At 39.9% G+C, this 22,409-nt stretch overlaps 1 protein-coding gene across 6 annotated transcripts in view; it reads right to left on the bottom strand.

Annotated features, from left to right (window-relative positions):
* Positions 1 to 16,623: 16,623 nt before the first annotated feature.
* Positions 16,624 to 22,409, bottom strand: part of RBM46 (RNA binding motif protein 46) — a 54,677-nt gene continuing 48,891 nt past the window's right edge. For 2 of the 6 annotated variants that reach the window (XM_051819961.3, XM_008267308.5), the window contains exon 5: positions 16,626 to 17,589. In XM_051819961.3, the coding sequence (XP_051675921.1) occupies positions 17,390 to 17,589 (200 nt within the window). In that variant the 3' untranslated portion in view covers positions 16,626 to 17,389. Of the gene's footprint in view, positions 18,651 to 22,409 lie in introns of all 6 variants that reach the window. The other 4 variants (XM_089302326.1, XM_051819962.3, XM_089302327.1 and 1 more) reach the window with 4 other exon arrangements.

Raw genomic sequence — 22,409 nt, 5'->3', positions numbered from 1 at the left:
TGCTGGTTCATTCCCCAAACGGCTGCAATGGGCTAGGGCTGTGCCAGGCTGAAGCCACGTGGGTGCAGGGGCCCAAGGACTTGGGACATCTTCCCCTGCTTTCCCAGGAGCATTAGCAGGGAGCTGGGTTGGAAGTAGAGCAGCCAGGGCTCAGACAGGTGCCCATATAGGATGCTGGCATTGCTGGTGAGGGCTTAACCCACTATGCCACAGCGCCAGCCCCAGCTAAGGTTCTTTTGAGTATATGTTTTTATGTTAAAACTTTAAGTTGTTTAAAAATGTTTTTGAAGTCCTGATTTGGGCCAAATAAATGTATCTCTTCATTAATTCTGTGAATACCTTTCTTCTAGGCTAAGTATACATGTTAAATGACATGGTTAGATTAGCTGTCAAGAACTCCCTAAACTTCTGATACTTGCTTTCTTTTATTTCACTTATATATAGGAAACACTGAAAAGGGGATATTTTACTGCTTATGAAATAATTCCCTGTAGGGGCCAGCGTGTGGTGCAGTGGATTTAAGCTGCTGCCCGCAGTGCTGGCATCCCATATGAGCACCAGTTTGAGTCTTGACTGTTCCACTTCCAGTCCAGCTCCCTGCTAACATACTTGGGAAAGCAGTAGAAGACAGTCCAAGAGCCTGGGCTCCACCCATATGGGGAACTTGGGTGAAGCTGCTGGCTCCTGGCTTCAGCCTGGCCCAGCCCCAGCTGTTGTGGCACATGAGGTGGATAGGAGATCTTCTGTCTGTCCCTCTTTCCCTTAACTCTGCCTTTCAGATAAAATAAATAAGCTTAAGATTAAAAAATAATAATTCATTGTAGAGAGGGATTCTCAGGTTTAATGTTTGTTTACTTTTAGTTATTGAGACCTTTTTGGGTAATGCTGGTTACCTATGTGTAGTGAAGCCAAAAACCTGATGAGAAAACAAATTTTTTTAATATATTTATTTGAAAGGCAGAGAACGAGATCTTTCATCAGCTGGTTTACTCCTCAAATGGCCACAATGGCCAAAGCAGGACCAAGCTGAAGCCAGGAGCCAGAAGCTTCATCCTGGTCTCCTATACGGGTGTAAGGGCCCAAGCACTTGCACCATCTTTTGCTGCTTTCCTGCTGCAGGCAGTGGCTTTACCTGCTATGCCACAGTGCCGGCCCCTGAGAAAAAAAATCTTGGAGCAATAAAAATCAATTGATAATGAAAGGATGTGTTGGGAGGCCGGCACCATGGCTCACTAGGTTAATCCTCCACCTGAAGTGCTGGCATCCCATATGGCTGCTGATTCTAGTCCCAGCTGCTCCACTTCCAATCCAGCTCTCTGCTGTGGCCTGGGAAAGCAGTAGAAGATGGCCCAAGCACTTGGGCCCCTGCACCCATGTGGGAAACCTGGAAGAAGCACCTGGCTCCTGGCTTTCGGCACACAGATTGGCACAGTTCCACTCCGGATCAGCTAAACTCTGGCTGCAATGGTCATTTGAGGAGTGAACCAACGGAAGGAAAACCTTTCTCCCTGTCTCTCCCTCTCACTCTCTGAAACTCTTCCTCTCAAATAAGTAAATAAAATCTTAAAAAAAAAGTAAATGTGGATGGCATTTTATAAAAAAAAAAAAAAGGATGTGTTTTGTTGTGTGTGTGTGTGCACATATGTCCACACACTCATGGGCACATATATATATGAATGAATTAGTTAACATTTACAATAGATGCATGAAACAAACATGTTGTCGCTTCATTTTATGCAAACCTGTATGTTAGGAAAATTCCATAAGAAATTTTGTTTTATAAGGATTTGGTTTATTTATTTGAAAAATAGAGTTACAGAGAGAGGTAGAGCTGGAGAGAGAGAGGTCTTTTCTATCTGCTGGTTCACTCCTCAAGTGACCGCTGCAGCCAAAGTTTAGCTGATCCAAAGCCAGGAGCCAGAAGCTTCTTCTGGGTCTCCCACAGACATGGGCCGTCTTCTACTGCTTTCCCAGACCGTAGCATAGAGCTGGATCAAAAGTGGAGCAGCTAGGACTTGTACCAGCACCCTTATTGGAATCCAGTGCTGCAGGCTGGGGCTTTAGTCCACTGTGCCACAGCACCTGCCAGAAATTTAAAATCTATACATAGATTGCTCCCAGGAGAGCCTAGAATTTTGAGAAAGTTTGGTTTTTAATTGATCTTTACTAATCTGTGAACAATTTTCCTTCCAACAGGCATAAACATTTTCTTGGATGGCTATGTTCCAATAGAAAACTTGAGATTCAGAGATGCATCACTTGTTTTTAAAGTGGCTGAGACAGCAAATGAAGTTAAAAAGATGTGTATGTATAAATACCCAGGGATGAAGAAAAAGATGGGAGAGTTTGAGCTAGCCATTGTAGCTGGAGAGTTTACGGATTCTGAAATCATGGTGATGCTTGGGGAAAATGGTTAGTTTTCCTTATCTTATAATATGTAGAAAAGTCTGTTCTGTTAGTTTGGTAAATGAAAAAGTCCATGAAAAAGCCTTAATTCAGGGTTTTTTTTTTAATTTTTTTTTGACAGGCAGAGTGGACAGTGAGAGAGAGAGACAGAGAGAAAGGTCTTCCTTTTGCCGTTGGTTCACCCTCCAATGGCCGCCGCAGCCAGCGCACCGTGCTGATCCGATGGCAGGAGCCGGGTACTTCTCCTGGTCTCCCATGGGGTGCAGGGCCCAAGCACTTGGGCCATCCTCCACTGCACTCCCAGGCCACAGCAGAGAGCTGGCCTGGAAGAGGGGCAACCGGGACAGAATCCAGCACCCCGACCGGGACTAGAACCTGGTGTGCCGGCGCCGCAAGGCGGAGGATTAGCCTAGTGAGCCGCGGCGCTGGCCTTAATTCAGTTTTAAGGTTGTCAGCTAGGTTTTCAATTCACAAATTTTTCATTGTAGCCTCAAAATTTTGCAGCAATGTATATTTCAATCTCATTAATTCAAGTTAATACTTCTTGTTTCATGGCCTTCAATGGAGATGTTTTTCTCAGCTGGCTTTTCAGTTATTCAGCTTGCAAACTGACTAGGGAGAAAACAATTCCTATGCATAGTCTAGTTTAAAAAGTTTTTAAATTTTCTACATTTTTATTTGAAATTTATTTTAAATTTAGGATAATTTACCTTTTAAATAGCAGATGCATTACCAGCATGTTTTTCTTTTCAAGATTATTTATTTGGAGGGCAAAGTTAGAAAAAGGCCTTCCATTCCCTGTTCACTTCCCAAATAGCCTCCATGGCTGGGACTGGGCTAGGACAGAGCCAGGAGCTTCATCCAGTCTCTCACGTGGGTGGCAGGAGTGCAGGCACTTTGACCATCTTCCACTGCCTTTTCAGGCACATTAGCAGGGAAGCTGGAACACAAGTGGAGCAGCCAGGACTTAAACTGGCACCCATATGGGATGTCAGTGTCCCAGGTAGTGGTTTAACCTGCTGTACCACAATGCTGGTCCCATATTACCAGCATTTTCTATGTTAAAGACAATGAATTTGAAAACTAAATAATCTGTACTTACTACTTTCATGACTTAAACTGATTTGAATTATATTCCTATAATTTAGAATGATAGGAGAAAACTTTCTATATAAATGTTATTGTAATAAATCAGTCTTCAGTTAAATATAGAAATTTTTAATTGGGTTGCAGTAATAACTATTTCATGTAAAATGTAAGATGCTGGTATCATAAAACAGCCTAGTGAATTATGTGCATTGATGATGTCGCTAAATAATTTTGTTAAACAATCTCAAGACTTAACACTTTATAGACCTGTCCATTTTTAAAATGGCCATTATAAGGTTGGAATAGTCTTTGTTCCTTTAATCAGATTAGAATGATTCATTTATTTGAAAGGCAGAAAGAAACAGCTCTGTCATTTGCCGTCTGTTCTCCAAATGTCCCTGACAGCTAAGACTGGAACAGGTAGAACCAGGAACTGGGAACTCAGTCTGAGTCCCCAACATGGGAGGCAGGGACCACCACTTGAACATACCAGGGTGAACCTTAGTAGGAAACTGGAATTGGGACTGGAGCTAGAACTTCAACCCTGTCAGGCATCCAAGCAATATACGGAATGTCTCCTCTCCAAGATAAAGTGTGTAACCTAAGGAATTAGATCTCTTTGCATCTGTTTCTCTCTTCCATCTCTCAAATAAAAATTTTAAAAATAAAAATGTATCCCCAAACCATCATTTCTCTCCATAGCAACAGCTTTTAGTGTGATCCAAATCAACATGTGTAACTATAGTTATATATAACATATCTAACTATATACATATAACAACATATATAACTATAGTTATATACATAGTTATATATATATATATAACTATAAAGTACAACTGGTCTTTTTTTTTTATCTTTTATTTAATGAATATAAATTTCCAAAGTACGACTCATGTGTTACAATGGCTTCCCCCCCCATACCGTCCCTCCCACCCACAACCCTCCCCTTTCCCACTCCCTCTCCCCTTCCATTCACATCAAGATTCATTTTCGATTATCTTAATATACAGAAGATCAGCTTAGTATACCTTAAGTGAGTATTTCAACAGTTTGCTCCCACACAGAAACATAAAGTGAAAAATAATAGATGATTTTTTTAAAATGATGATGAAATCAGATCAGACCTATTGTCATGTTTAATCCCAGTGAGAGTCAAGTTGGGAATTGATAATTTCTTTCTTTCTTTTTTTTTTTTTTTTTTACAGAAGATCAGTTTAGTGTACATTAAGTAAAGATTTCAGTCGTTTGCACCCCCATAGAAACACAAAGTGAAATATACTGTTTGAGTACTCATTATAGCATTAAGCCTCAGTGTACAGCACGTTAAGGACAGAGATCCTACATGAGGAGTAAGTGCACAGTGACTCCTGTTGTTGACTTTACCAATTGACACTCCTGTTTATGGCATCAGTAATCTCCCTATGCACCAGTTATGAGTTTCCAAGGCTATGGAAGCCCCTTGAGTTCTCCGACTCTTATCTTGTTTAGACACGGTCATAGTCAAAGTGGAGGTTCTCTCCTCCCTTCAGAGAAAGGCACCTCCCTCTTTGAAGACCTGTTCTTTCCACTGGGATCTCACTCACAGAGATCTTTTTGCCAGAGTGTCTTGGCTTTCCATGCCTGAAATACTCTCATGGGCTTTTCAGCCAGATCCGCATGCCTTTAGGGCTGATTCTGAGGCCAGAGTGCTATTTAGGACATCCGCCATTCTATGAGTCTGCTGAGTATCTCACTTCCCATGTTGGATCACTCTCCCCTTTATTTATTCTATCGGTTGGTGTTAGCAGATACTAGACTTGTTTATGTGCTCCCTTTGACTCTTAGTCCTTTCATTAAGATCAATTGTGAACTGAAATTGATCACTTGGAGTAGTGAGATGGCATTGGCACATGCCACCTTGATGGGATTGAATTGGAATCCCCTGGTATGTTTCCAACTCTACCAATTGGGGCAAGTCAGCCCGAGCATGCCCCAAATTATACATCTCTTCCCTCTCTTATTCCCACTCTTATGTTTAACAGGGATCACATTTCAGTTAATTTTCAACACTTAAGAATAACTGTGTGATAATTACAGACCATTTATTTTTAATTTTTTAATTTTTTTTTTGATAGGCAGAGTTAGTGAGAGAGACAGAAAGAGTTATAGACAGTGAGAGAGACAGAGAGAAAGGTCTTCCTTCCGTTGGTTCACTCCTCAAATGGCTGCCACAGCCAGCGCTGCACCAATCTGAAGCCAGGAGCCAGGTACTTCCTCCTGGTCTCCCATGTGGGTGCAGGGCCCAAGCACTTGGGCCATCCTCCACTGCACTCCCGGGCCACAGCAGAGAGCTGGCCTGGAAGAGGGGCAACCGGGACAGAATCCGGTGCCCCAACCGGGACTAGAACCCAGGGTGCCAGTGCTGCAGGCAGAGGATTAGCCAAGTGAGCCACGGCACCAGCCCCTACACAGATTCTTTTAAAGTCTCTCCCTTTTACTAAACAACTAGAATAGCATCTTTGCCCAAGAACAAAGGAATAGAAACCAAGCACGCATGTACTGCAGCTTTGACTTTCAAAAGCACTTGGAAATCTCCACCAAGCCAGAGCTGCATAAGATGGAACATGTTTCCCCCTGCAGGCCGACTCCGGCCACCTCGTGAGCTGTCAGAAAGAGACCTCCAAAACATGCACCACTCTTGCTGCAGAGGGAAAAGGATTGATCCCGCCTGTTTTCAGGGATGTGTGAGAGGGCAAGCTGGGAGGAAGAGGCCACTGAGATCCATCCTTTTGCATAGTTTTGAGACATCCAGGTGAGGACAGGATGGTGACTTTCTCCTTCCCCTACACCTCAAACAGAAAGAAGCATGAAGCATCAACTTTCCCCCTTCTAGTTTGCCCTTGGATAATCAGCCCTGGGTTATCTCATTATATGCACGTGGACTCACAGGAAGATGGGTGAGAAGCTAGGCTGGCCTGCGACTGCTTCCTGTAATTCTGTGACACTTCGAGGCTCACTTTATGCCCAGGATTATTCTCCCTTCTCAGAGTGAATGTGTTTATGTGTCCAATTCTTAACGTTTTATCTTCTCACCCACCTGGGTTGTCTGTTTTGATGGATCATGCAAGGTAAGAATCTAACAGTACTTATTTTCTAAAGTATTAAGCAATTTTTCTTGATATAACTGACATTTCACCTACACCAACCTCCACAGGTTTCAGTCTGTACTGCTTCACAAGGATTAAAATCTCATATGGCAAGTGAATGATGAATAAGAAGCAACTTAGTAGACATGGCTGCTCCATCCCCGAGACAGAAAAGGGTACACAGTCAGCTCTCAGTGCTCATGGGGGACAAGGTCCTCAGAACCCCAGCAGACAATGAAATCTGTGCTCAGGGTCCTTATAGAAAGTGATGTAGTATTTGCATATCACCTACACAAATATTGTGATATCTTTTTTTTTTTTATTGCTAGAAAAAGAATCTGATTGCCTGGTTCACTCCTCCAAAAGGTTCACAATGGCTGGAACTGAGCTGGGGGCCTGAAGGCAGAAGCTGGGGGTCAAATCCAGACTCTCTAATGCTGGTGCAGGTGTCCTAACTGGCATCTTAAAAGCTATGCTAGGGGACCAGCGCTGTGGTGTAGTGGGTAAAGCTGCTGCCTGCAGTGCCGGCATCCCATATGGGGGCTGGTTTGAGTCCCGGCTGCTCCACTTCCAATCCAGCTCTCTGCTGTGGTCTGAGAAAGCAGCAGAACTGGCCCAAGGCCTTGGGCCCCTGTACCCCTGTGGGAGACTCAGATGAAGTTCCTGGCTCCTGGCTTCAGATGGGCCCAGTTCCGGCTGTTGGGGCCATTTGGGGAGTGAACCAGCAGATGGAAGCCCTCTCTCTGCCTCTGCCTCTCTGTAACTCTCTTTTTTTTTTCTTGTGATTTTAATTTATTCATTTACATTCTACTGGGTTTTATACATTTTTGATTTACATGCAGCAATTGTACATATCTTTAGGATACAGTGTGATATTTCAACACCTGTATACACTGGTACTGATCAAAGCAGAGTGATTAGCTTTTCAATTTCCTCATCATTCTTTATGCTTGGAGGGAATGAGCTTCTCTCTTCCAGTTCTTCATAAAACATATAATAAGTAACCTTTTTTTAGCTTGCATGAATATTAATTTTTCCCAAAGAAACCTTTTATTAAATGAGTACAAATTTCTTAAGTACAACTTTAAGAATATAGTGATTCTTCCCAACATGCCTGCCCTCCCACCTCAATTTCAACCCCACCTCCTCCTCCCTCTTCCATTCCCATTCTCCATTAAGGAAAAAAAAATACTGCTCCTCCACAGTCAAGACAACGGCTGTTCAACTCATTGCTTCTCAAAGTGTCAATTTCACTTTTTTTTGTCTTTTAAAATTTTTTTTTTAACTTTTATTTAGTAAATATAAATGTCTGAAGTACAGTTTGGCTTCCATAGCCTTGGCAACTCATGACTAGAGCCTAGGGAGATTACTGACGCTATTAACAAGAGTGTCAAATTGTTAAGTCAACAACAGGAGTCACTGTGTACTTACTCCTCATGTGGGATCTCTGTCCTTAATGTGTTGTTCAATGTGAATTAATGCTATTACTAGTACCGAAACAGTATTTTACACTTTATGTTCTGTGTGGGTGCAAACTGATGAAATCTTTACTTAATATATACTAAACTTATCTTCTGTATATAAAGATAATTAAAAATGAATCTTGATGTGAATGGAATGGGAGAGGGAGCAGGAGATGAGAGAGGTGCGGGTGAGAGGGAAGTTATGGGGGGGTGGAGAAGCCATTGTAACTCTGACTTTCAAGAAGAATAAATGTTAAAAAAAAAAAAAAAAAGCCAGGCTATATTCCTGCCACCTCCTATATATTTTGTATCAGTCTTACAATATCCAATACAATGCAAATGCTATACAAATAGCTGTTTGTTTTGTTTTTTAGTTACACAATGATTTTATGGCTTGAGAACATAGACAAATTTATGCCACCAGGGCAGTGGCTGTGGGTGACTCCTATTTCCAAGTGCGGTGGGAGGACTCACTTGGTTTTGTGGAATGGAGCCAATCCTTGCATTCTGTTATCATAATCAGGCAGCATTTAGCGCCCGCATCCTCTCTGTTCCTCTCAGGGTGCTTTGAACAGCAGCAGCTTTTTTAATTAAATGATGGAGAGCAGGAGCAAGACCTCTGGACTTCAGGATGCTGGAGATTTCCTGGCCTGTCACAATGGCCAGTTGTGAGTCTGCTCCTTCACGTCGCCAGTGGGGGGCGCTGCGGGGACAACACAGAGCCCACTGGGACCGGCCCTTCCTGGGAGCCTGCATGCGGCCCCTGATGGCGGCAGAGCCAGACGACAGCTGGTTGACTGTATGTGCAGGGAATGTTCGTGCATGTTCAGTTCAGGCGCGAATTGTTTGCAGGTATTTTCAATCTGCAGTTGGTTGCATCCATGCATTGCAGAACCCAAGGGTGAACCCAGGGCCTGGCTTCAGTGCAGAAAACAGAAGCCATTCTAGGCCCCCCGCACCACGCGAGGTTCTCTCTCACAGGCCATCTTGCATGTATTACTGCGCCGCCTGGAACCAGGCCCCCTCCTTTGCTTAGAGAAGTTTTTCCTAGTTTATACAGAATATTACCTAGAATTGCTTACTGACATCCAAGAAAATGAATCCATCTGTACTACTTCAGGGATTGCATTGGGAAGTTAAAAGGCCAGGGATCAGGTAGCACCATCAGCATAAGATAGAATAGGCACCAGGTTAAGGATCAAAGATTCTAGTGGTTGAAAGTTTGGTTGGCCTTCATCTCCCTAATGTTCTCCAAATAGTGCCTTTTAAGCATTACCTAGTGTTGAAAAGCTTTCTCAAGACTCTTTCGTAATGGGTAATTACACAATCAGAGCTGAGTTACTTTACCTTAACGTTTATGCTATACAGACTTTCATGCACTCTTCATGGGCACCTTGATGTGCACATTTATAGCTCTTAGTAATATCTCTGTTACCAAGGAATACAAGGATGCTTTGAAACATTCGTGGAAAATGGGATGAAAAGATGATTTCATTTTAGCCAAAAAATCTTGAAATCCAAGCAATACTTTTTCAGAATATGCATTTTCATGAACACTTTCAAGCTCTTTTGTATTCATTGTTTAGAGCATTTGGGCACCAAAATAAACTTACCTTTTGATTTTATTTTTCATGAACTTTTTGAAGCACTCTTGAACAGAAGTTTTGATCTGGAGGGGGTTTTACACACTGACTGGTCAGGCGTGCTCCCCAAGAGAAGAGGAGCAGTGTATGCCCACCACTGTATATCCAACACTATCACCAGGCTGAAAGTAGGCATAAATCTATTTTAGGCATGAAAATATGCAAAATGCAGATTGAATCCATGTGATTTCCAAGGATGAAACTTTCCAAATTAGCGGTAAGAGGTGATTTTGTAGCCTGCTGTTCCTATCTTTTCTGGTAATTTCTCCTATCACCCACTTTGGAATGTCAGTATCACTATATATATATAAAGAAAATTGTGGGGCCGGTGTTGTAGCACACTGGATTAAGCCACTGCCCACCATGCCAGCATCCTGTATCAGTGCAGGCTGCTCCAATTTCAATCCAGCTCCCTGCTAATGCACCTGGGAAAGCAGCAACAGATGGCCCAAGTGCTTGAGTCCCTGCCATCCATGTGAGAGACCCAGATGAAGTTCCTAGCTTTGGCCTGGCCCAGCCCTGGCTGTTGCAGCCATCTAGGGAGTGAACCAGTGGGTAGAAGATCTCTCTGTCATCTGCCTTTCAGATAAATAATAAATTTAAAATATAATTAGGAATTACACTCCATCATGACTTTATTTGATGTTAAAATGCCCCATATTGGCCAGAGAGTCCTTTGAGCTAGCTCTGGTATAATTTACACTTATCTCCATCATTTTTTAACACTTTGTGACAAGCATAAAAGATATTCCAGTTCATGCTAATTTCCCTACTCCAGATCTAGAATCATCTAGATCCCTGGCTTGTCTTATTCAGAAATGGTATTGAGAACCCAACGTATGGGTAAAAGGGATGCATATTGCTACTTACAGTATCATTGCCTCAATCTCTGGTCAGCAGACACAGCTGGGAAATCTCATGTTTTTAAAAGAAACACAGCTACATACCCATAACTAGATTTCTGTTAAGAAATGTAAGTTCAAACTGGTACTTACAAGGAAAATCAAACATCACAAAATTCTTCCTAGCCTTCCAACTCCCTTCTCCAGCAGTGAAAACCTGATTCCTCACATCCCATATCCTCAATATACTTACGCATTCGATCACTCCTGTAATACACACAAACTCATAGCACTGTGTAAGACAAACCTAATAGTTCACTGTGTTTAGCCATTCTGGTATTTACACTCAAGGTTATACTGTCAAAGTACTGGACTCAAAAGTTCCTTGTGTTAGTTATTTTCCCTTCCTTTTCTCCCCTCCCCTTCTCTTTAGGGTGGCTAATTCTTTGGTACACAGTCAGATTCATTTTTTTTGTACTCCAGGATTTAGCTTTTTAAGGAGTTCCATAATTTGAAACCATACAGAAAAGATACTTAAAGATTTGTTGCTGTCCCGCCCCAGTCCCTTTCCAACCTACTCCCACCCACCTCCTGCAGGTAACCAACGTCGTCTGTTTCTGCCTCACCATTCCTAACTACCCCACCTCCTTTTAAAATATAAAGCACATTTATGTCTTTCCTCATCTACAAAAGGTACTACATATTATCCTCTCCTCTTCTTTCATTCACACTATATCCTGAAAACCAGCTCACATGTCTCTCTCATTCTTTAGAGCGACACAGTACCCCAATTTCCCATGTATGAACATTTAGATTTTTTGCTATATATTTCTATTACAAATCATGCTGCAGGTAATACAGTTGTGTACGCGTTTGTGCAAAAGACACACACGTTTGCTTCTGAGATATTGGTATACATCTGTCATTCCTTCATAATTTGCCTTTACGGATCACTTTGATTTAGGTCTCTTTATTTATTTATATTTTTTATTTTTGACAGGCAGAGTGGACAGTGAGATAGAGAGACAGAAAGGTCTTCCTTTGCCGTTGGTTCACCCTCCAATGGCCGCCGTGGTCAGCGTGCTGCGGCCTGTGCACCACGCTGATCCGATAGCAGGAGCCAGGTGCTTCTCCTGGTCTCCCATGGGGTGCAGGGCCCAAGGACTTGGGCCATCCTCCATTGCACTCCCTGGCCATAGCAGAGAGCTGGCCTGGAAGAGGGGCAACCGGGACAGAATCTGGCTCCCCGACCGGGACTAGAACCTGGTGTGCCGGCGCCGCAAGGCGGAGGATTAGCCTAGTGAGCCGTGGCGCTGGCTGATTTAGGTCTCTTGTACAGAACACGGAGCCAGCCTTGTTGGGTGAGCCACTTTGGGGTAAGCCCATCCACAACTATCATGTTATTTTACAATATCATTTCAGGTTGAGCACCCCTAATCTGAAATGCTCCAATATCTGGAATTTTCTGAGCACTGACACAATGCCACAGGTGAAAAATTCTACACCTGATTTGAGGTGACAAGTCTCAGGCACATTGAACCTAGTGTGCTAAATTACCTTCAGCACCTGTGTCGAAGGTAAATAGGAAGCATAAATGAATTTCACATTTAGACTTGAGGTCCATCCCCAAGTCATCTCATTATGCATGTGTAAATATTCCAAAATCCAAAATCTGAGATACTTCTGGTCGTGGGCTTGTCAAGTAAGGAACACGAAACCTGTACTACATGTAGTGTTATAATAGCACACTGTTCCCTGTAGGACAAGTTTGCTTTAATATTTTGGAAGGTTTATATTTTTGCTCTAGAGAGTACTTTTTTAACAGTACAAAGATAGTCATCAGAGATTTTAGTTCCTGCTTTTGTATTTGCTATGTCACTTTATAACAGCACCATCTGCCACTTATTATCTACAAAACGAAGGGCTTCTTCCTCCTTCCCCTTTTCCTCATCCATTTTTCATTATTGCTACTTTGTCACACATGTGATATTTACATACTGTAGTCCCACCCTTAGCCCTACCATTTAGTCTTAAAGCTACAGTTAAATAAACTGTATTATTGCTATTACGAGACATTTCCTAACTGTCTCCCGGCCAGAAGTTCTTTGTCTAATAGCATTTACCAGAGGGCCTACTCCATCACTGACAGGTACTGGACCTCCCATTTTGGGTGGGGGCTCAGCACAAACTACATCAGCATCTACTAGAGTCTGCGGTGCCACCGAGCACCACTAGGTGGAGCGCCAGTGCCGTGGCTGCTGCAGAATGACAGCTGGATTCCAGGAGCTCAAGACCACAGAGCACAATCCCGGAAAAGGCTTGAAGGGCTCTAGATTCTCTAACTGGGCTAAAACCAGATCACGAAGTAAGAGAGGTGGCTGGTTTTTCAAATGGCAGAATCCCAACCGAAAAATGATATATAAACAGGGCCCTCCTGAAATTCCGCATTTCGGATCTATTTTCTACTCTTCCCACTCACTCCCCACAGGAGTTGGGGATGTCCTCCCAACCCAGCCATGCCAACCTGGCGGGTAGGGGCTCTGGTGATAACTGCCAGGAATTCGTCTTGTACTACGAAGGCCGTGCTTCTGGAGGGGAATTAAGGTCTCGGGAGGCTGACTTTGCTATATTGCTGGCATCACACCATCCTCTCCTACTTTGGTTGTCATTGGTCTTACAGGATACTGATTCCTGATTTGTCTTTACTACCCGTACCCCAAGGCTCCCTTTAACTCTTTTTCTACCAGAAATTATGCCTTTCCGAGATTGTCACCTCACAATTTTCAGACGTTTTTATTCAGTCAGTGCTCACATGAACCTGGTTTTCACAGTATTCCTAAATGTGGGTTGGACATTCTATTAGCTAACTCTTGGGCCCTCTGCTCTCCTGCTTCCTTAGGTGCAGTTTTCCATACCCCTCAAGACACCACTTTTCCACAAAAGCTTGTAGCAAGGGCTCAAAAAACTGCTTGACATTGCATACACAGGTAAGTTCAAAGCTGAAGGCGTGGGTCCTGGTGTGGATCATTTGTTTTTGGTAACTTCAGGAATTTGGTGACCAAGTTACAGCGAACTCATGATGGGCAGCTGAATTCACTTAGGATCTCACAGTCTCTACTAAGGTCTCATTGGCTAAGAGGGATTTCTCAAAAAGGAGATTAATTCTTTTCCCAAGAGAACAATGGCTTTGCTCCAACTCCTAGGGACTTGGCGATTTTCCTGCCAGAAGTGGAACATGCTTCACACCCACACCCACACGACAGGTATTTCAAGAGCCTTGGGACCAGTCAAAAGCCGTGACGAGCAACTGCTTTTAGTGCTGCTTATCCCCTGGAGAGCTTGCAAGATGAACTTCCACTCAAAACCCATCATCTTGTGATCAGTAAATAGATCAGCACAGCTCCTCCCAGCCTGGCAACGTGTTTTTGTTCAGGTAACCTCCCAGCCTGGCAACGTGTTTTTGTTCAGGTAACGGAGAGCCCCATTTCCTTCTGTGAACAATATATATAATCTTTTTGCTTAAATTACTGCGTTGTCACGTAAAACTGAATTCTATGGTGTGACTTAATCTGCTTCACTCATAACCACTTGTTGGTGTTTACTTCCAGAATTTCATGTACAAATAGGAGTTGAAGCCCATGCAAGGGTTCTCTTTACCAAAACAGGTACACTGTATTGCACATACATTACTGAACTTTGCTTTCACTGAACATTCTTTGTATTAGGACTAAAGGTCTTCATTCTGCTTTGTACAGCTTCTTAGCATTCACTGATAAAATGTATCATTTCATCAGTCTCTTGTGATGAATAGCCTTATCCACACATATCCCGTAACTGGGACTGCAGGATTAAAACGTTTTAAGTGTACTGCTGGATGACAGAAAGCAAGCTACTGGCCATTTGAATTATACCAATTTACAACTTCATCAGCAATGTAAAGACTGTTTATCTACTTATGAATTTCTGTCAATCTGAACTTTTAATCCATTTTCATTTTACTTGGGAATCAGAGAGAGATCTTCCATCCACTAGTTCACACCTAAGTTCCTGCAAGAGCCAGAGATGGGCCAAGCCAAAATCAGGAGCTGGGAACAATGCGGGTCTCTCACATGAATGGCATTACACCTGCTGCCGCCTGGTGTGCAATTAGCAGGGAGGCAGATCAGAAGAGGAGCCAGGACACCGCCCAGTCTTTCCCATGTAGGATGTGGGCATCCCAAGCAGTGTCTTCACCATCGTATCAAACTCCTACCCCCAAACTGAACTTCTAATTTGTACTTCTCTTATTATGAGAGTACTTTTCTGTGTGCTCAGTGACTGTCATCTATTTCTACATTTTACCCACTTAACAAAATTTGAATATCATTCAGTCTATCATTTCTCCTTTGACATAATCTATGGCATTTTCTTACATAAAGACTTGTTAACATGGATTTATTAACCTTTCCTATAGATTCAGAATCACAGATAACTATTTCCCACTAACATTATAAAACAAACTAGAGGAAAGAGGTAAAATTAAATTTACTCTCATCCTTACACTCACAGGGGATTTAAAGCAAGATATACCCTGGTCATAGCTCCCACATTACCTCTGTTTCTTTGAAAAAGTTACACATAGTTGATGAAAGTTGTCTCTGGAACTGTTTCCCTTCCCAGTGGGCTTATCATGGCTAAAATCTATCAATATCTTGTCTTCAGCCAACAAGGGAAACCCTCATTTGGAGCAGAGGCCTTCCAGGGGCTACTGCATAAGAATTCAAGCACCAAATCAGCACTATGTCCACAAATGAAACTATGCAGTAAGAACAGAAACTGCCCATCCATAACATTACAGAAAGGGACAGCGTTTGCCATGATTGTGCTTATTTCTGGTTGAAGTGAGAATGAATGAAAACTGTACAAAGAAGTACTACTATGCTCTTCCTATAATTATACTCATTATCAGCTACCACTTGAGTAACTATTAGCTGTTTTGGCTTTTAATTCTTTAAAAAAATTTAACGACAAAAAAAAAAATTGAAAAGCAGGGTTCAGAGAGGTAAGAATTATATACAAGGGAACAGCAATGGTGATGCATCCGAGTTCCTGCTGTCCATGTGACAGACCTAGATTGCATTCCCACCTGCTGGCTCTGACCCTGGGCAAGCTCCAGTAACTGCAGGCATTTAGGGAGTGAACCAGTGGGTGGGAATTCTCTCTCAAACAAATATAATAAATTTTAAAGGAAAATTGTGTCCAAGTTTAAATAGCTATTACCTGGCACTATTATAAAACTTAGGCAATTCTTGTCATATTACCAAGATGGTTCAAATAAATTATGTGGCTGGTAAGCTATCTAGATTATTTGAAATTTTTTTAAAAAGCTACATGATGATTTGGGTCATTCCACATTATTTCCATAAAAAACTAAAAGGGTCTGTTTTTCTTCTGGCTTAGAGTCTGAGTCAACTCAGTATCCCATGGGTACTATCACATGCTAACAAAACACACACTCATTGTGCGTTTGCTGAATGAGTGATATGCAACTGAGCGCCACTTGCCTAGCACATCAGTTACATAATCCATGCACTTCAGTTATGTTAGGAGGAAAAAGGATGCCAGTTAGGTATTGAGTCTATGAAGCCTAAAGCAGTGGGCTGGAAAGGTAAGTATTAAGTTGTAAGAAAAATATCTGCAATCATTTCAAATCTGTACGCAAATCCTATTACAAAAAAGGTACACATTGATTTGATCAATAAAGGTTAATTTCTGGTATCTCAAAGATTTTTGTCTCTGATACCAATTATGAAACTCATTATTAGACTTCATAACTGTTGAAATGACTTGGATTCATGAATTATTCATAAGTAAAACAGGGACTCTTCAGTGTGCCTATCAGAATATTTGATTTTTATTAACCATTTTACAAAACTAACAATTTTTGGTCTACAATTTCATTTGCTTTGGTCTCATGAAGACATTGAGCCTCTGACTGTATATCTTGTGAGAGAAACTTCTCAGAAAAGGTAAGTGATTGTGAGAGCCAAATTTTTGTGCATTCTATTAAAAAATGAAACGCGCATATTAGAAGCATCACATATTTAATGTCAGAATTTGAATTCAAGTACAAAAATTAACACATGATTTCAACATTTAAAAACTATAACATTTCTTATTCAAACAATACAGTGAATATCAAAAACACAAATGAAGCACAACTATAAAAACCTTAAATACATTAACAGCAAAATTATAATTTATTCTTGTAACAAATAATTATTAACCAAAGTATTTATAGTTATTTACAAGGACCACAATGGCAGGCTATATTTTCTTTAGTACTGCATAAAATTTGCATCTTATCTTTTGCCTCATTAATTCTTTCTACATAATAGTCAGATGCTTCCCATTAAATAACTGTTCTAATCTCCAATACAGATAGTGATCCTTGCTAATCAAATCTGGTATAATCATTTTCTTCCAGTGTTGTAGTATGTGTATAATGCTACCTCGTGAAGTTATTATGCAAGAAATTAACATAAACCACTTTGGGCCCAACTTCCCACTCAGGAATTAGAAGCAAATCCCAAAAGTTTAAAAAGAACAGCAGTTTGCTGTACCTTTATTAAGGGAAACCACTGAATAACTTTTTAAACTTTGCATTTTTATAAATGCTATAATTCTGTCATTCAGAGTTATAGCTGATGTTTAGTATGCTGGAATAAATATTACCTTTGTAAAACCAAATGTGCAAACCCGATTCTAAAATAAAACAGTATTTTAATTTGCATGCTTTATACAGAGATATTTTCATACTAATGTTTACAATATTTTCTTCAGAAGAATGAGGCCTGATTGGAGATAAATAGTCGCTGTCCAACATGGCTGCCATTAGCAAGTGATACTGTTGGTGACAAGGGATAGCTTGGATAAGAATAAGGCCTTGAAGTATAAGGAAGCACGCTGGGAGTCCCAGAAGAGAGGGTAGCACTAACAGGGGAAAGACTATTTACTGAGCTGCGACGGAAATTGTAGTCTGTAAATAAATACATGAACAATTATGGTGCACATCTTCATGGACACAAATTTAATTCAAAGACACAAAGCATTAAAACTATAATCACATTTAACATAATGTTCAAACATTCAAAATACTGATATATACTGGTGGTAAGACTATTTCAGCATTCACTGCAAGGCAAATCCTGATAGTTTGGTCAGTATCATGTTTCCTTCACTCACGCAATGCTTCAGAGATCTTACTAGAATGAATTCTGGGATATTATTATTTTGATCACAGAAAAAGAGAACCTCTGATTCCTCTTGCTCTTCAAAGAAGCTTATTTTAAAATTGGTACTGACACTAAGGGGTAGTCCACGAAGGAATGATAAAAATCAGCGAATTCATGTTTGCTTCTTTTTTGTTTTGAAACTGTTAGGCATCAAACCAGCAAAAAACATTTATCCCTTTACTGCAGAAAACATTTGGTAAACTAACTGCCTAATATTTCATTATTTAAATACTAACATAGACATATATTTGTAACTCAACACATCAATTTAACATTAGATTCCTACTGGTACCACAAAACAGTAAAATGAATCATCTCCATAAAATAAACTTCAAGAAACCATTATCAACTTACAGTATAGAAAAATATCCAAAAATTAAACCAAATTATTTAAAAAATTATACCTCAAATATTACTGTTCCACAATAAACATTCATCTAATGCAATAATAATTTTCTGCTTCATTAATTAGAATTTTATATAAGTTGGTATAAAGACCAAATCTTTAAATCCTGTACTTTCCAAAAACTCAACTACGTTCTTTAGTGTAGAATAAACCCAGGGTATAACAAAGACTATAAAATGATTATTTATAAAAGTTATGGTGTTTTGGGGAATAGAAGAAAAGAAATTAGGTCATCTAATGTACAGGTGAAACGTTTCTTCTTCTGTAACACTGTCCTGGTACTATAAATGAGGCCTAAAACACAGAGCACTAACTTAATGTTGTCATGGGACTTAATGTTTAGCCAACAGGAATGAGATCAACTGCAGGAGAGTAAGCTCAAGCAACATCAGAAAGGACCTAGTTAAGAAAAACAAATGAAAAAAATAAAAATCAGTTAAATATAGGTTTCATTTCTAGCATCGCAAAACTCTTCATTAAAATATTCACCTTTTAAATTTTTATCCATGATACCATAAAAGCAATAAAGCAGTTTATTTTTAAAGTATCTAGTTCAAGTTATTTTCAGTATTTTAGAACTGGAGAACTTACTTTGATATTTGATATCATTTGCTTTTCTAACATACAAGGTAGAATGCCTCCAAATATTACATATTTTTTTCTTCTTTGAAAAGATGCACTTTGCTTAAAGGGTACAGTATTGAGAATACACTGAAGCATCAGTGTTTCTTTGTATTCCCAAATAACTACTTTAAAGGAAGTTCTTTCCTATTCAAGAGTATTATGCAAACACAGTCAATTCCATATTAGCCACATGTACTTACAGTAAATCTATGCTCTTTGAATTTTAATGTGATCATTGATAAGATGATTTAGAACAGAACACTTTGGCAGGCAGAGAAATACAGTTTTAAAAGAGAAATTATTTTTGCTTTGAGTTGATATCCATTTGAGAGGTAATAAGGTAATACAGCTTGTTCAGAAAATGTACAGACAAGAAGTGTCTTCAGCAGATTTTAAAAAGTGAGCTGAACAATTTGAGTACTAGCACAGTATTTAGTAAACCTTCATTTCTCATAGGCCTCTGTTATAAACCTTTAAGTTTTTAAATTAAAAATACACTAATGAAGTATTGTCTTCCTATATCTTTAAGGGGACTAAATTACTCATAACAATTAAAAGCTGACTCTGATGACTTGGTTCATGTAGTATATTGACAAGACAAAAGAATTTCCCCCTAAAACTGCAAGATTAAAAACAAGCTGTATTTAGATGCTCACAAAATTTCATAACCATTTCAAAATAAATTTTAGCACAAAGACAATCTACATTCAGAAAACATTTAAGGGGTTAGAAACACAAAAATACCAAACTTAAGACAGACAAACTGCAAATACTTAACTAGTCGGCTAAACCTAAAAACAGAATGTTTTCCTTAGATCTAACATAGAATTTATATATCATGGAAAATGAAAAACAGAAATTTTCATTAATTTTTAGCAAATAATAAATTAATGAGTAAGTTACAATTCCTAGCATGCACTCACTTGCCTACCCCTGGTTTTGCTTCCCAATCTTCACTCCTGAGGTTTATGCCTTGGACTGATTCTGAACTGCCCTGTTCCCTTCTTAAGGAATGACACAGAGCCAGGTTCAGAATTTAAGTTTTACAGTAGGTGTTAAATCAGCTGTCTTAATGGTTTAAAAACTGAAGTATAATTTGCCTACCAAAAATGATTATTTCCTATAGTGTTCATCAACGAGTTTTGATAACTGTACAAATCCATGTAACCTGCACCTGAACAAAGTGTAAAACACATCCCCCAATCCAGAAGATTCTGCTGCCCTCCCCAGTCAGCCTTTCTTTTGCAGGCAACTAGTATCTACTACTGCCAGAGGTTAGTTCTGCTCCTCTTGGCATTCACAGAATGCATTTTTAAGTTATGTGTTATGTTATTTTTATCTGATTTCTCAATATAATTTCTAAATGTGGTATGTTCTGTGTTTCAGTAGTTGTTCCTTTTTATTATTATTCTATTGTATGATTTAGTTTAGGTCAAGATTTGGGAATGGGACTGCTGGGTTGTAGGGCAGATAGATACTGCTTAAGCCTCCTCCACTGTGATCATTTTATAGTCCCACCAGTAAAATAAAAGAGATCAACAGTGTTCTACATCCTCACGAACATTTGATATTCCCAGTGTGATTCCAGTTTTGATCAACAATGTGTTTACCATCCACTAGAACATCTTTGGTAAAGTATTCAAGTGTCATGTTCATTTTTATTGGCTTTGCCTTTTTATAGTTGACACTAATGAAGTTTCTGAATAATTAAATTCTCTAGTTCAAACATCACACACCAGAAGTTGAGACTCTGGAAGTCTCTATTCCAGGATCTATTTCAGTGATTAAGAGACTGATCTGAACTCCCACAGCTGAACAAGGAAAGAGTAAGTTAAGAAGTAGGCCTCCTGTTTCCTAGAAAAGCATTATTTCCATTTGACCCAGTGTTTTCACTTTGTCAGTCTCCTTCTCAAACATAGCTGAGAAAAGGACCTCAAGCAGTTATGGGCAGGCAGACAGAAGTGAAGTAGATGGCGACGCTTTCAGCTACCTGGCCTTTGTGTGCACCTACCCAGCCCTGCACCTCTATTTCAGTCCACGTAGCTCCTCACCCACCCTGTTTTACATGCTAAACTTTTATGCAGTACTTCCTAAATTTGAAGAAAAGGCCATTTATTAAAAGTAAAAAAGCGTGAGAACAACTGTTCTAATATAGGTAGCATTTTAAACAAATTATCTGGAATTTAAATTTATATCCTAAATGATAATAAATATTTGTATAGAACAAAGTTGATTTACATAAAGAATGCCATATAGGCTTAATTCTAAGTGTCAATTCTAACCAAGAAGTAATGACCAACTAGGAACCCAGGACTCATGTGGATTCGGAAAATATCTGGAAAGAGCAGATAAGTGGGTAATAACTGGAAACACATCACACACAGTTAAGTGTACAGGCTGGCAGTACATGGTCGAGGTAACTACTTGTCCTGTTACACAGCCACTATGGTGTGGCCCACTACCTATCCCTGACCAACGCACAACCTGGTAGTGAATACCACCAGTAAGTTTCTTAGAGAAAATATAAACAATAGATACACTGATATACCTAATTTCTTTCTAACTTTGTTTCTAATTCTATCTTACATATCTCAACCAAACCTCACTAATTATATCTAGCTGTATTCTGTCTTAAGTGAGACATAAATAAAGATGGGGAAAACCCTTAAGCAAAGAGACTTAAGAGTCAGCTCAAAGTATCTGCTTGGATGAATTCTAGCCAACTCTTTTTTTTTCCAACTTTTATTTAATAAATATAAATTTCCAAAGTACAACTCTTGAATTATAGCAGCTTTTCCCCCCATAACATCCCTCCCACCCGCAACCATCCCATCTCCCACTCCCTCTCCCATCCCGTTCTTCATCAAGATTCATTTTCAATTATCTTTATATACAGAAGATCAACTTAGTATATACTAAGTAAAGATTTCAACAGACTGCACCCACACAGACACACACAAAGTATAAAGTATTGTCTGAGTACTAGTAATACCATTAATTCACATAGTACAACACATTAAGGACAGAGTTCCTACATGGGGAGTAAGTGAACAGTGACTCCTGTTGTTGATTTAACAATTGACACTCTTATTTATGTTGTCAGTAATCTCTCATGGCTTTTTAGCCAGATCTGAATGCCTTAAGGGCTGATTCTGAGGCCAGAGTGCTGTTTAGGGCATTTGCCATTCTATGAGTCTGCTGTGTATCCTGCTTCCCATGTAGGATCATTCTTTCCTTTTTCATTCTATCAATTATTATTTGCAGACACTGGTCTTATTTATGTAATCCCTTTGACACTTAATCCTATCATTGTGATCAATTATGAACTTAAACTGATCACCTTAACAAATCTATTCTTTAATTTTCCATCTCATAATTAGCTTTATTTCTCCTTATTAGCTATTTAAGTTCTGCTACTATATTCACCATCCTTTACTGTTATACCTTTATATTTAAAGTTACAAAATTATACAACTCAAACCACCTCGTATTAATTCCAGAACACTTGCATCATTACCCGGAACTCTTTTCCCA

The sequence above is a fragment of the Oryctolagus cuniculus genome, chromosome 8 (genome assembly GCF_051225735.1).
Source record: "Oryctolagus cuniculus isolate XC-2025 breed Fujian yellow rabbit chromosome 8, ASM5122573v1, whole genome shotgun sequence".
In the NCBI taxonomy this organism is placed as follows: Eukaryota; Metazoa; Chordata; class Mammalia; order Lagomorpha; family Leporidae; genus Oryctolagus; species Oryctolagus cuniculus.
This window is presented reverse-complemented; position numbering and strand designations above follow the sequence as displayed.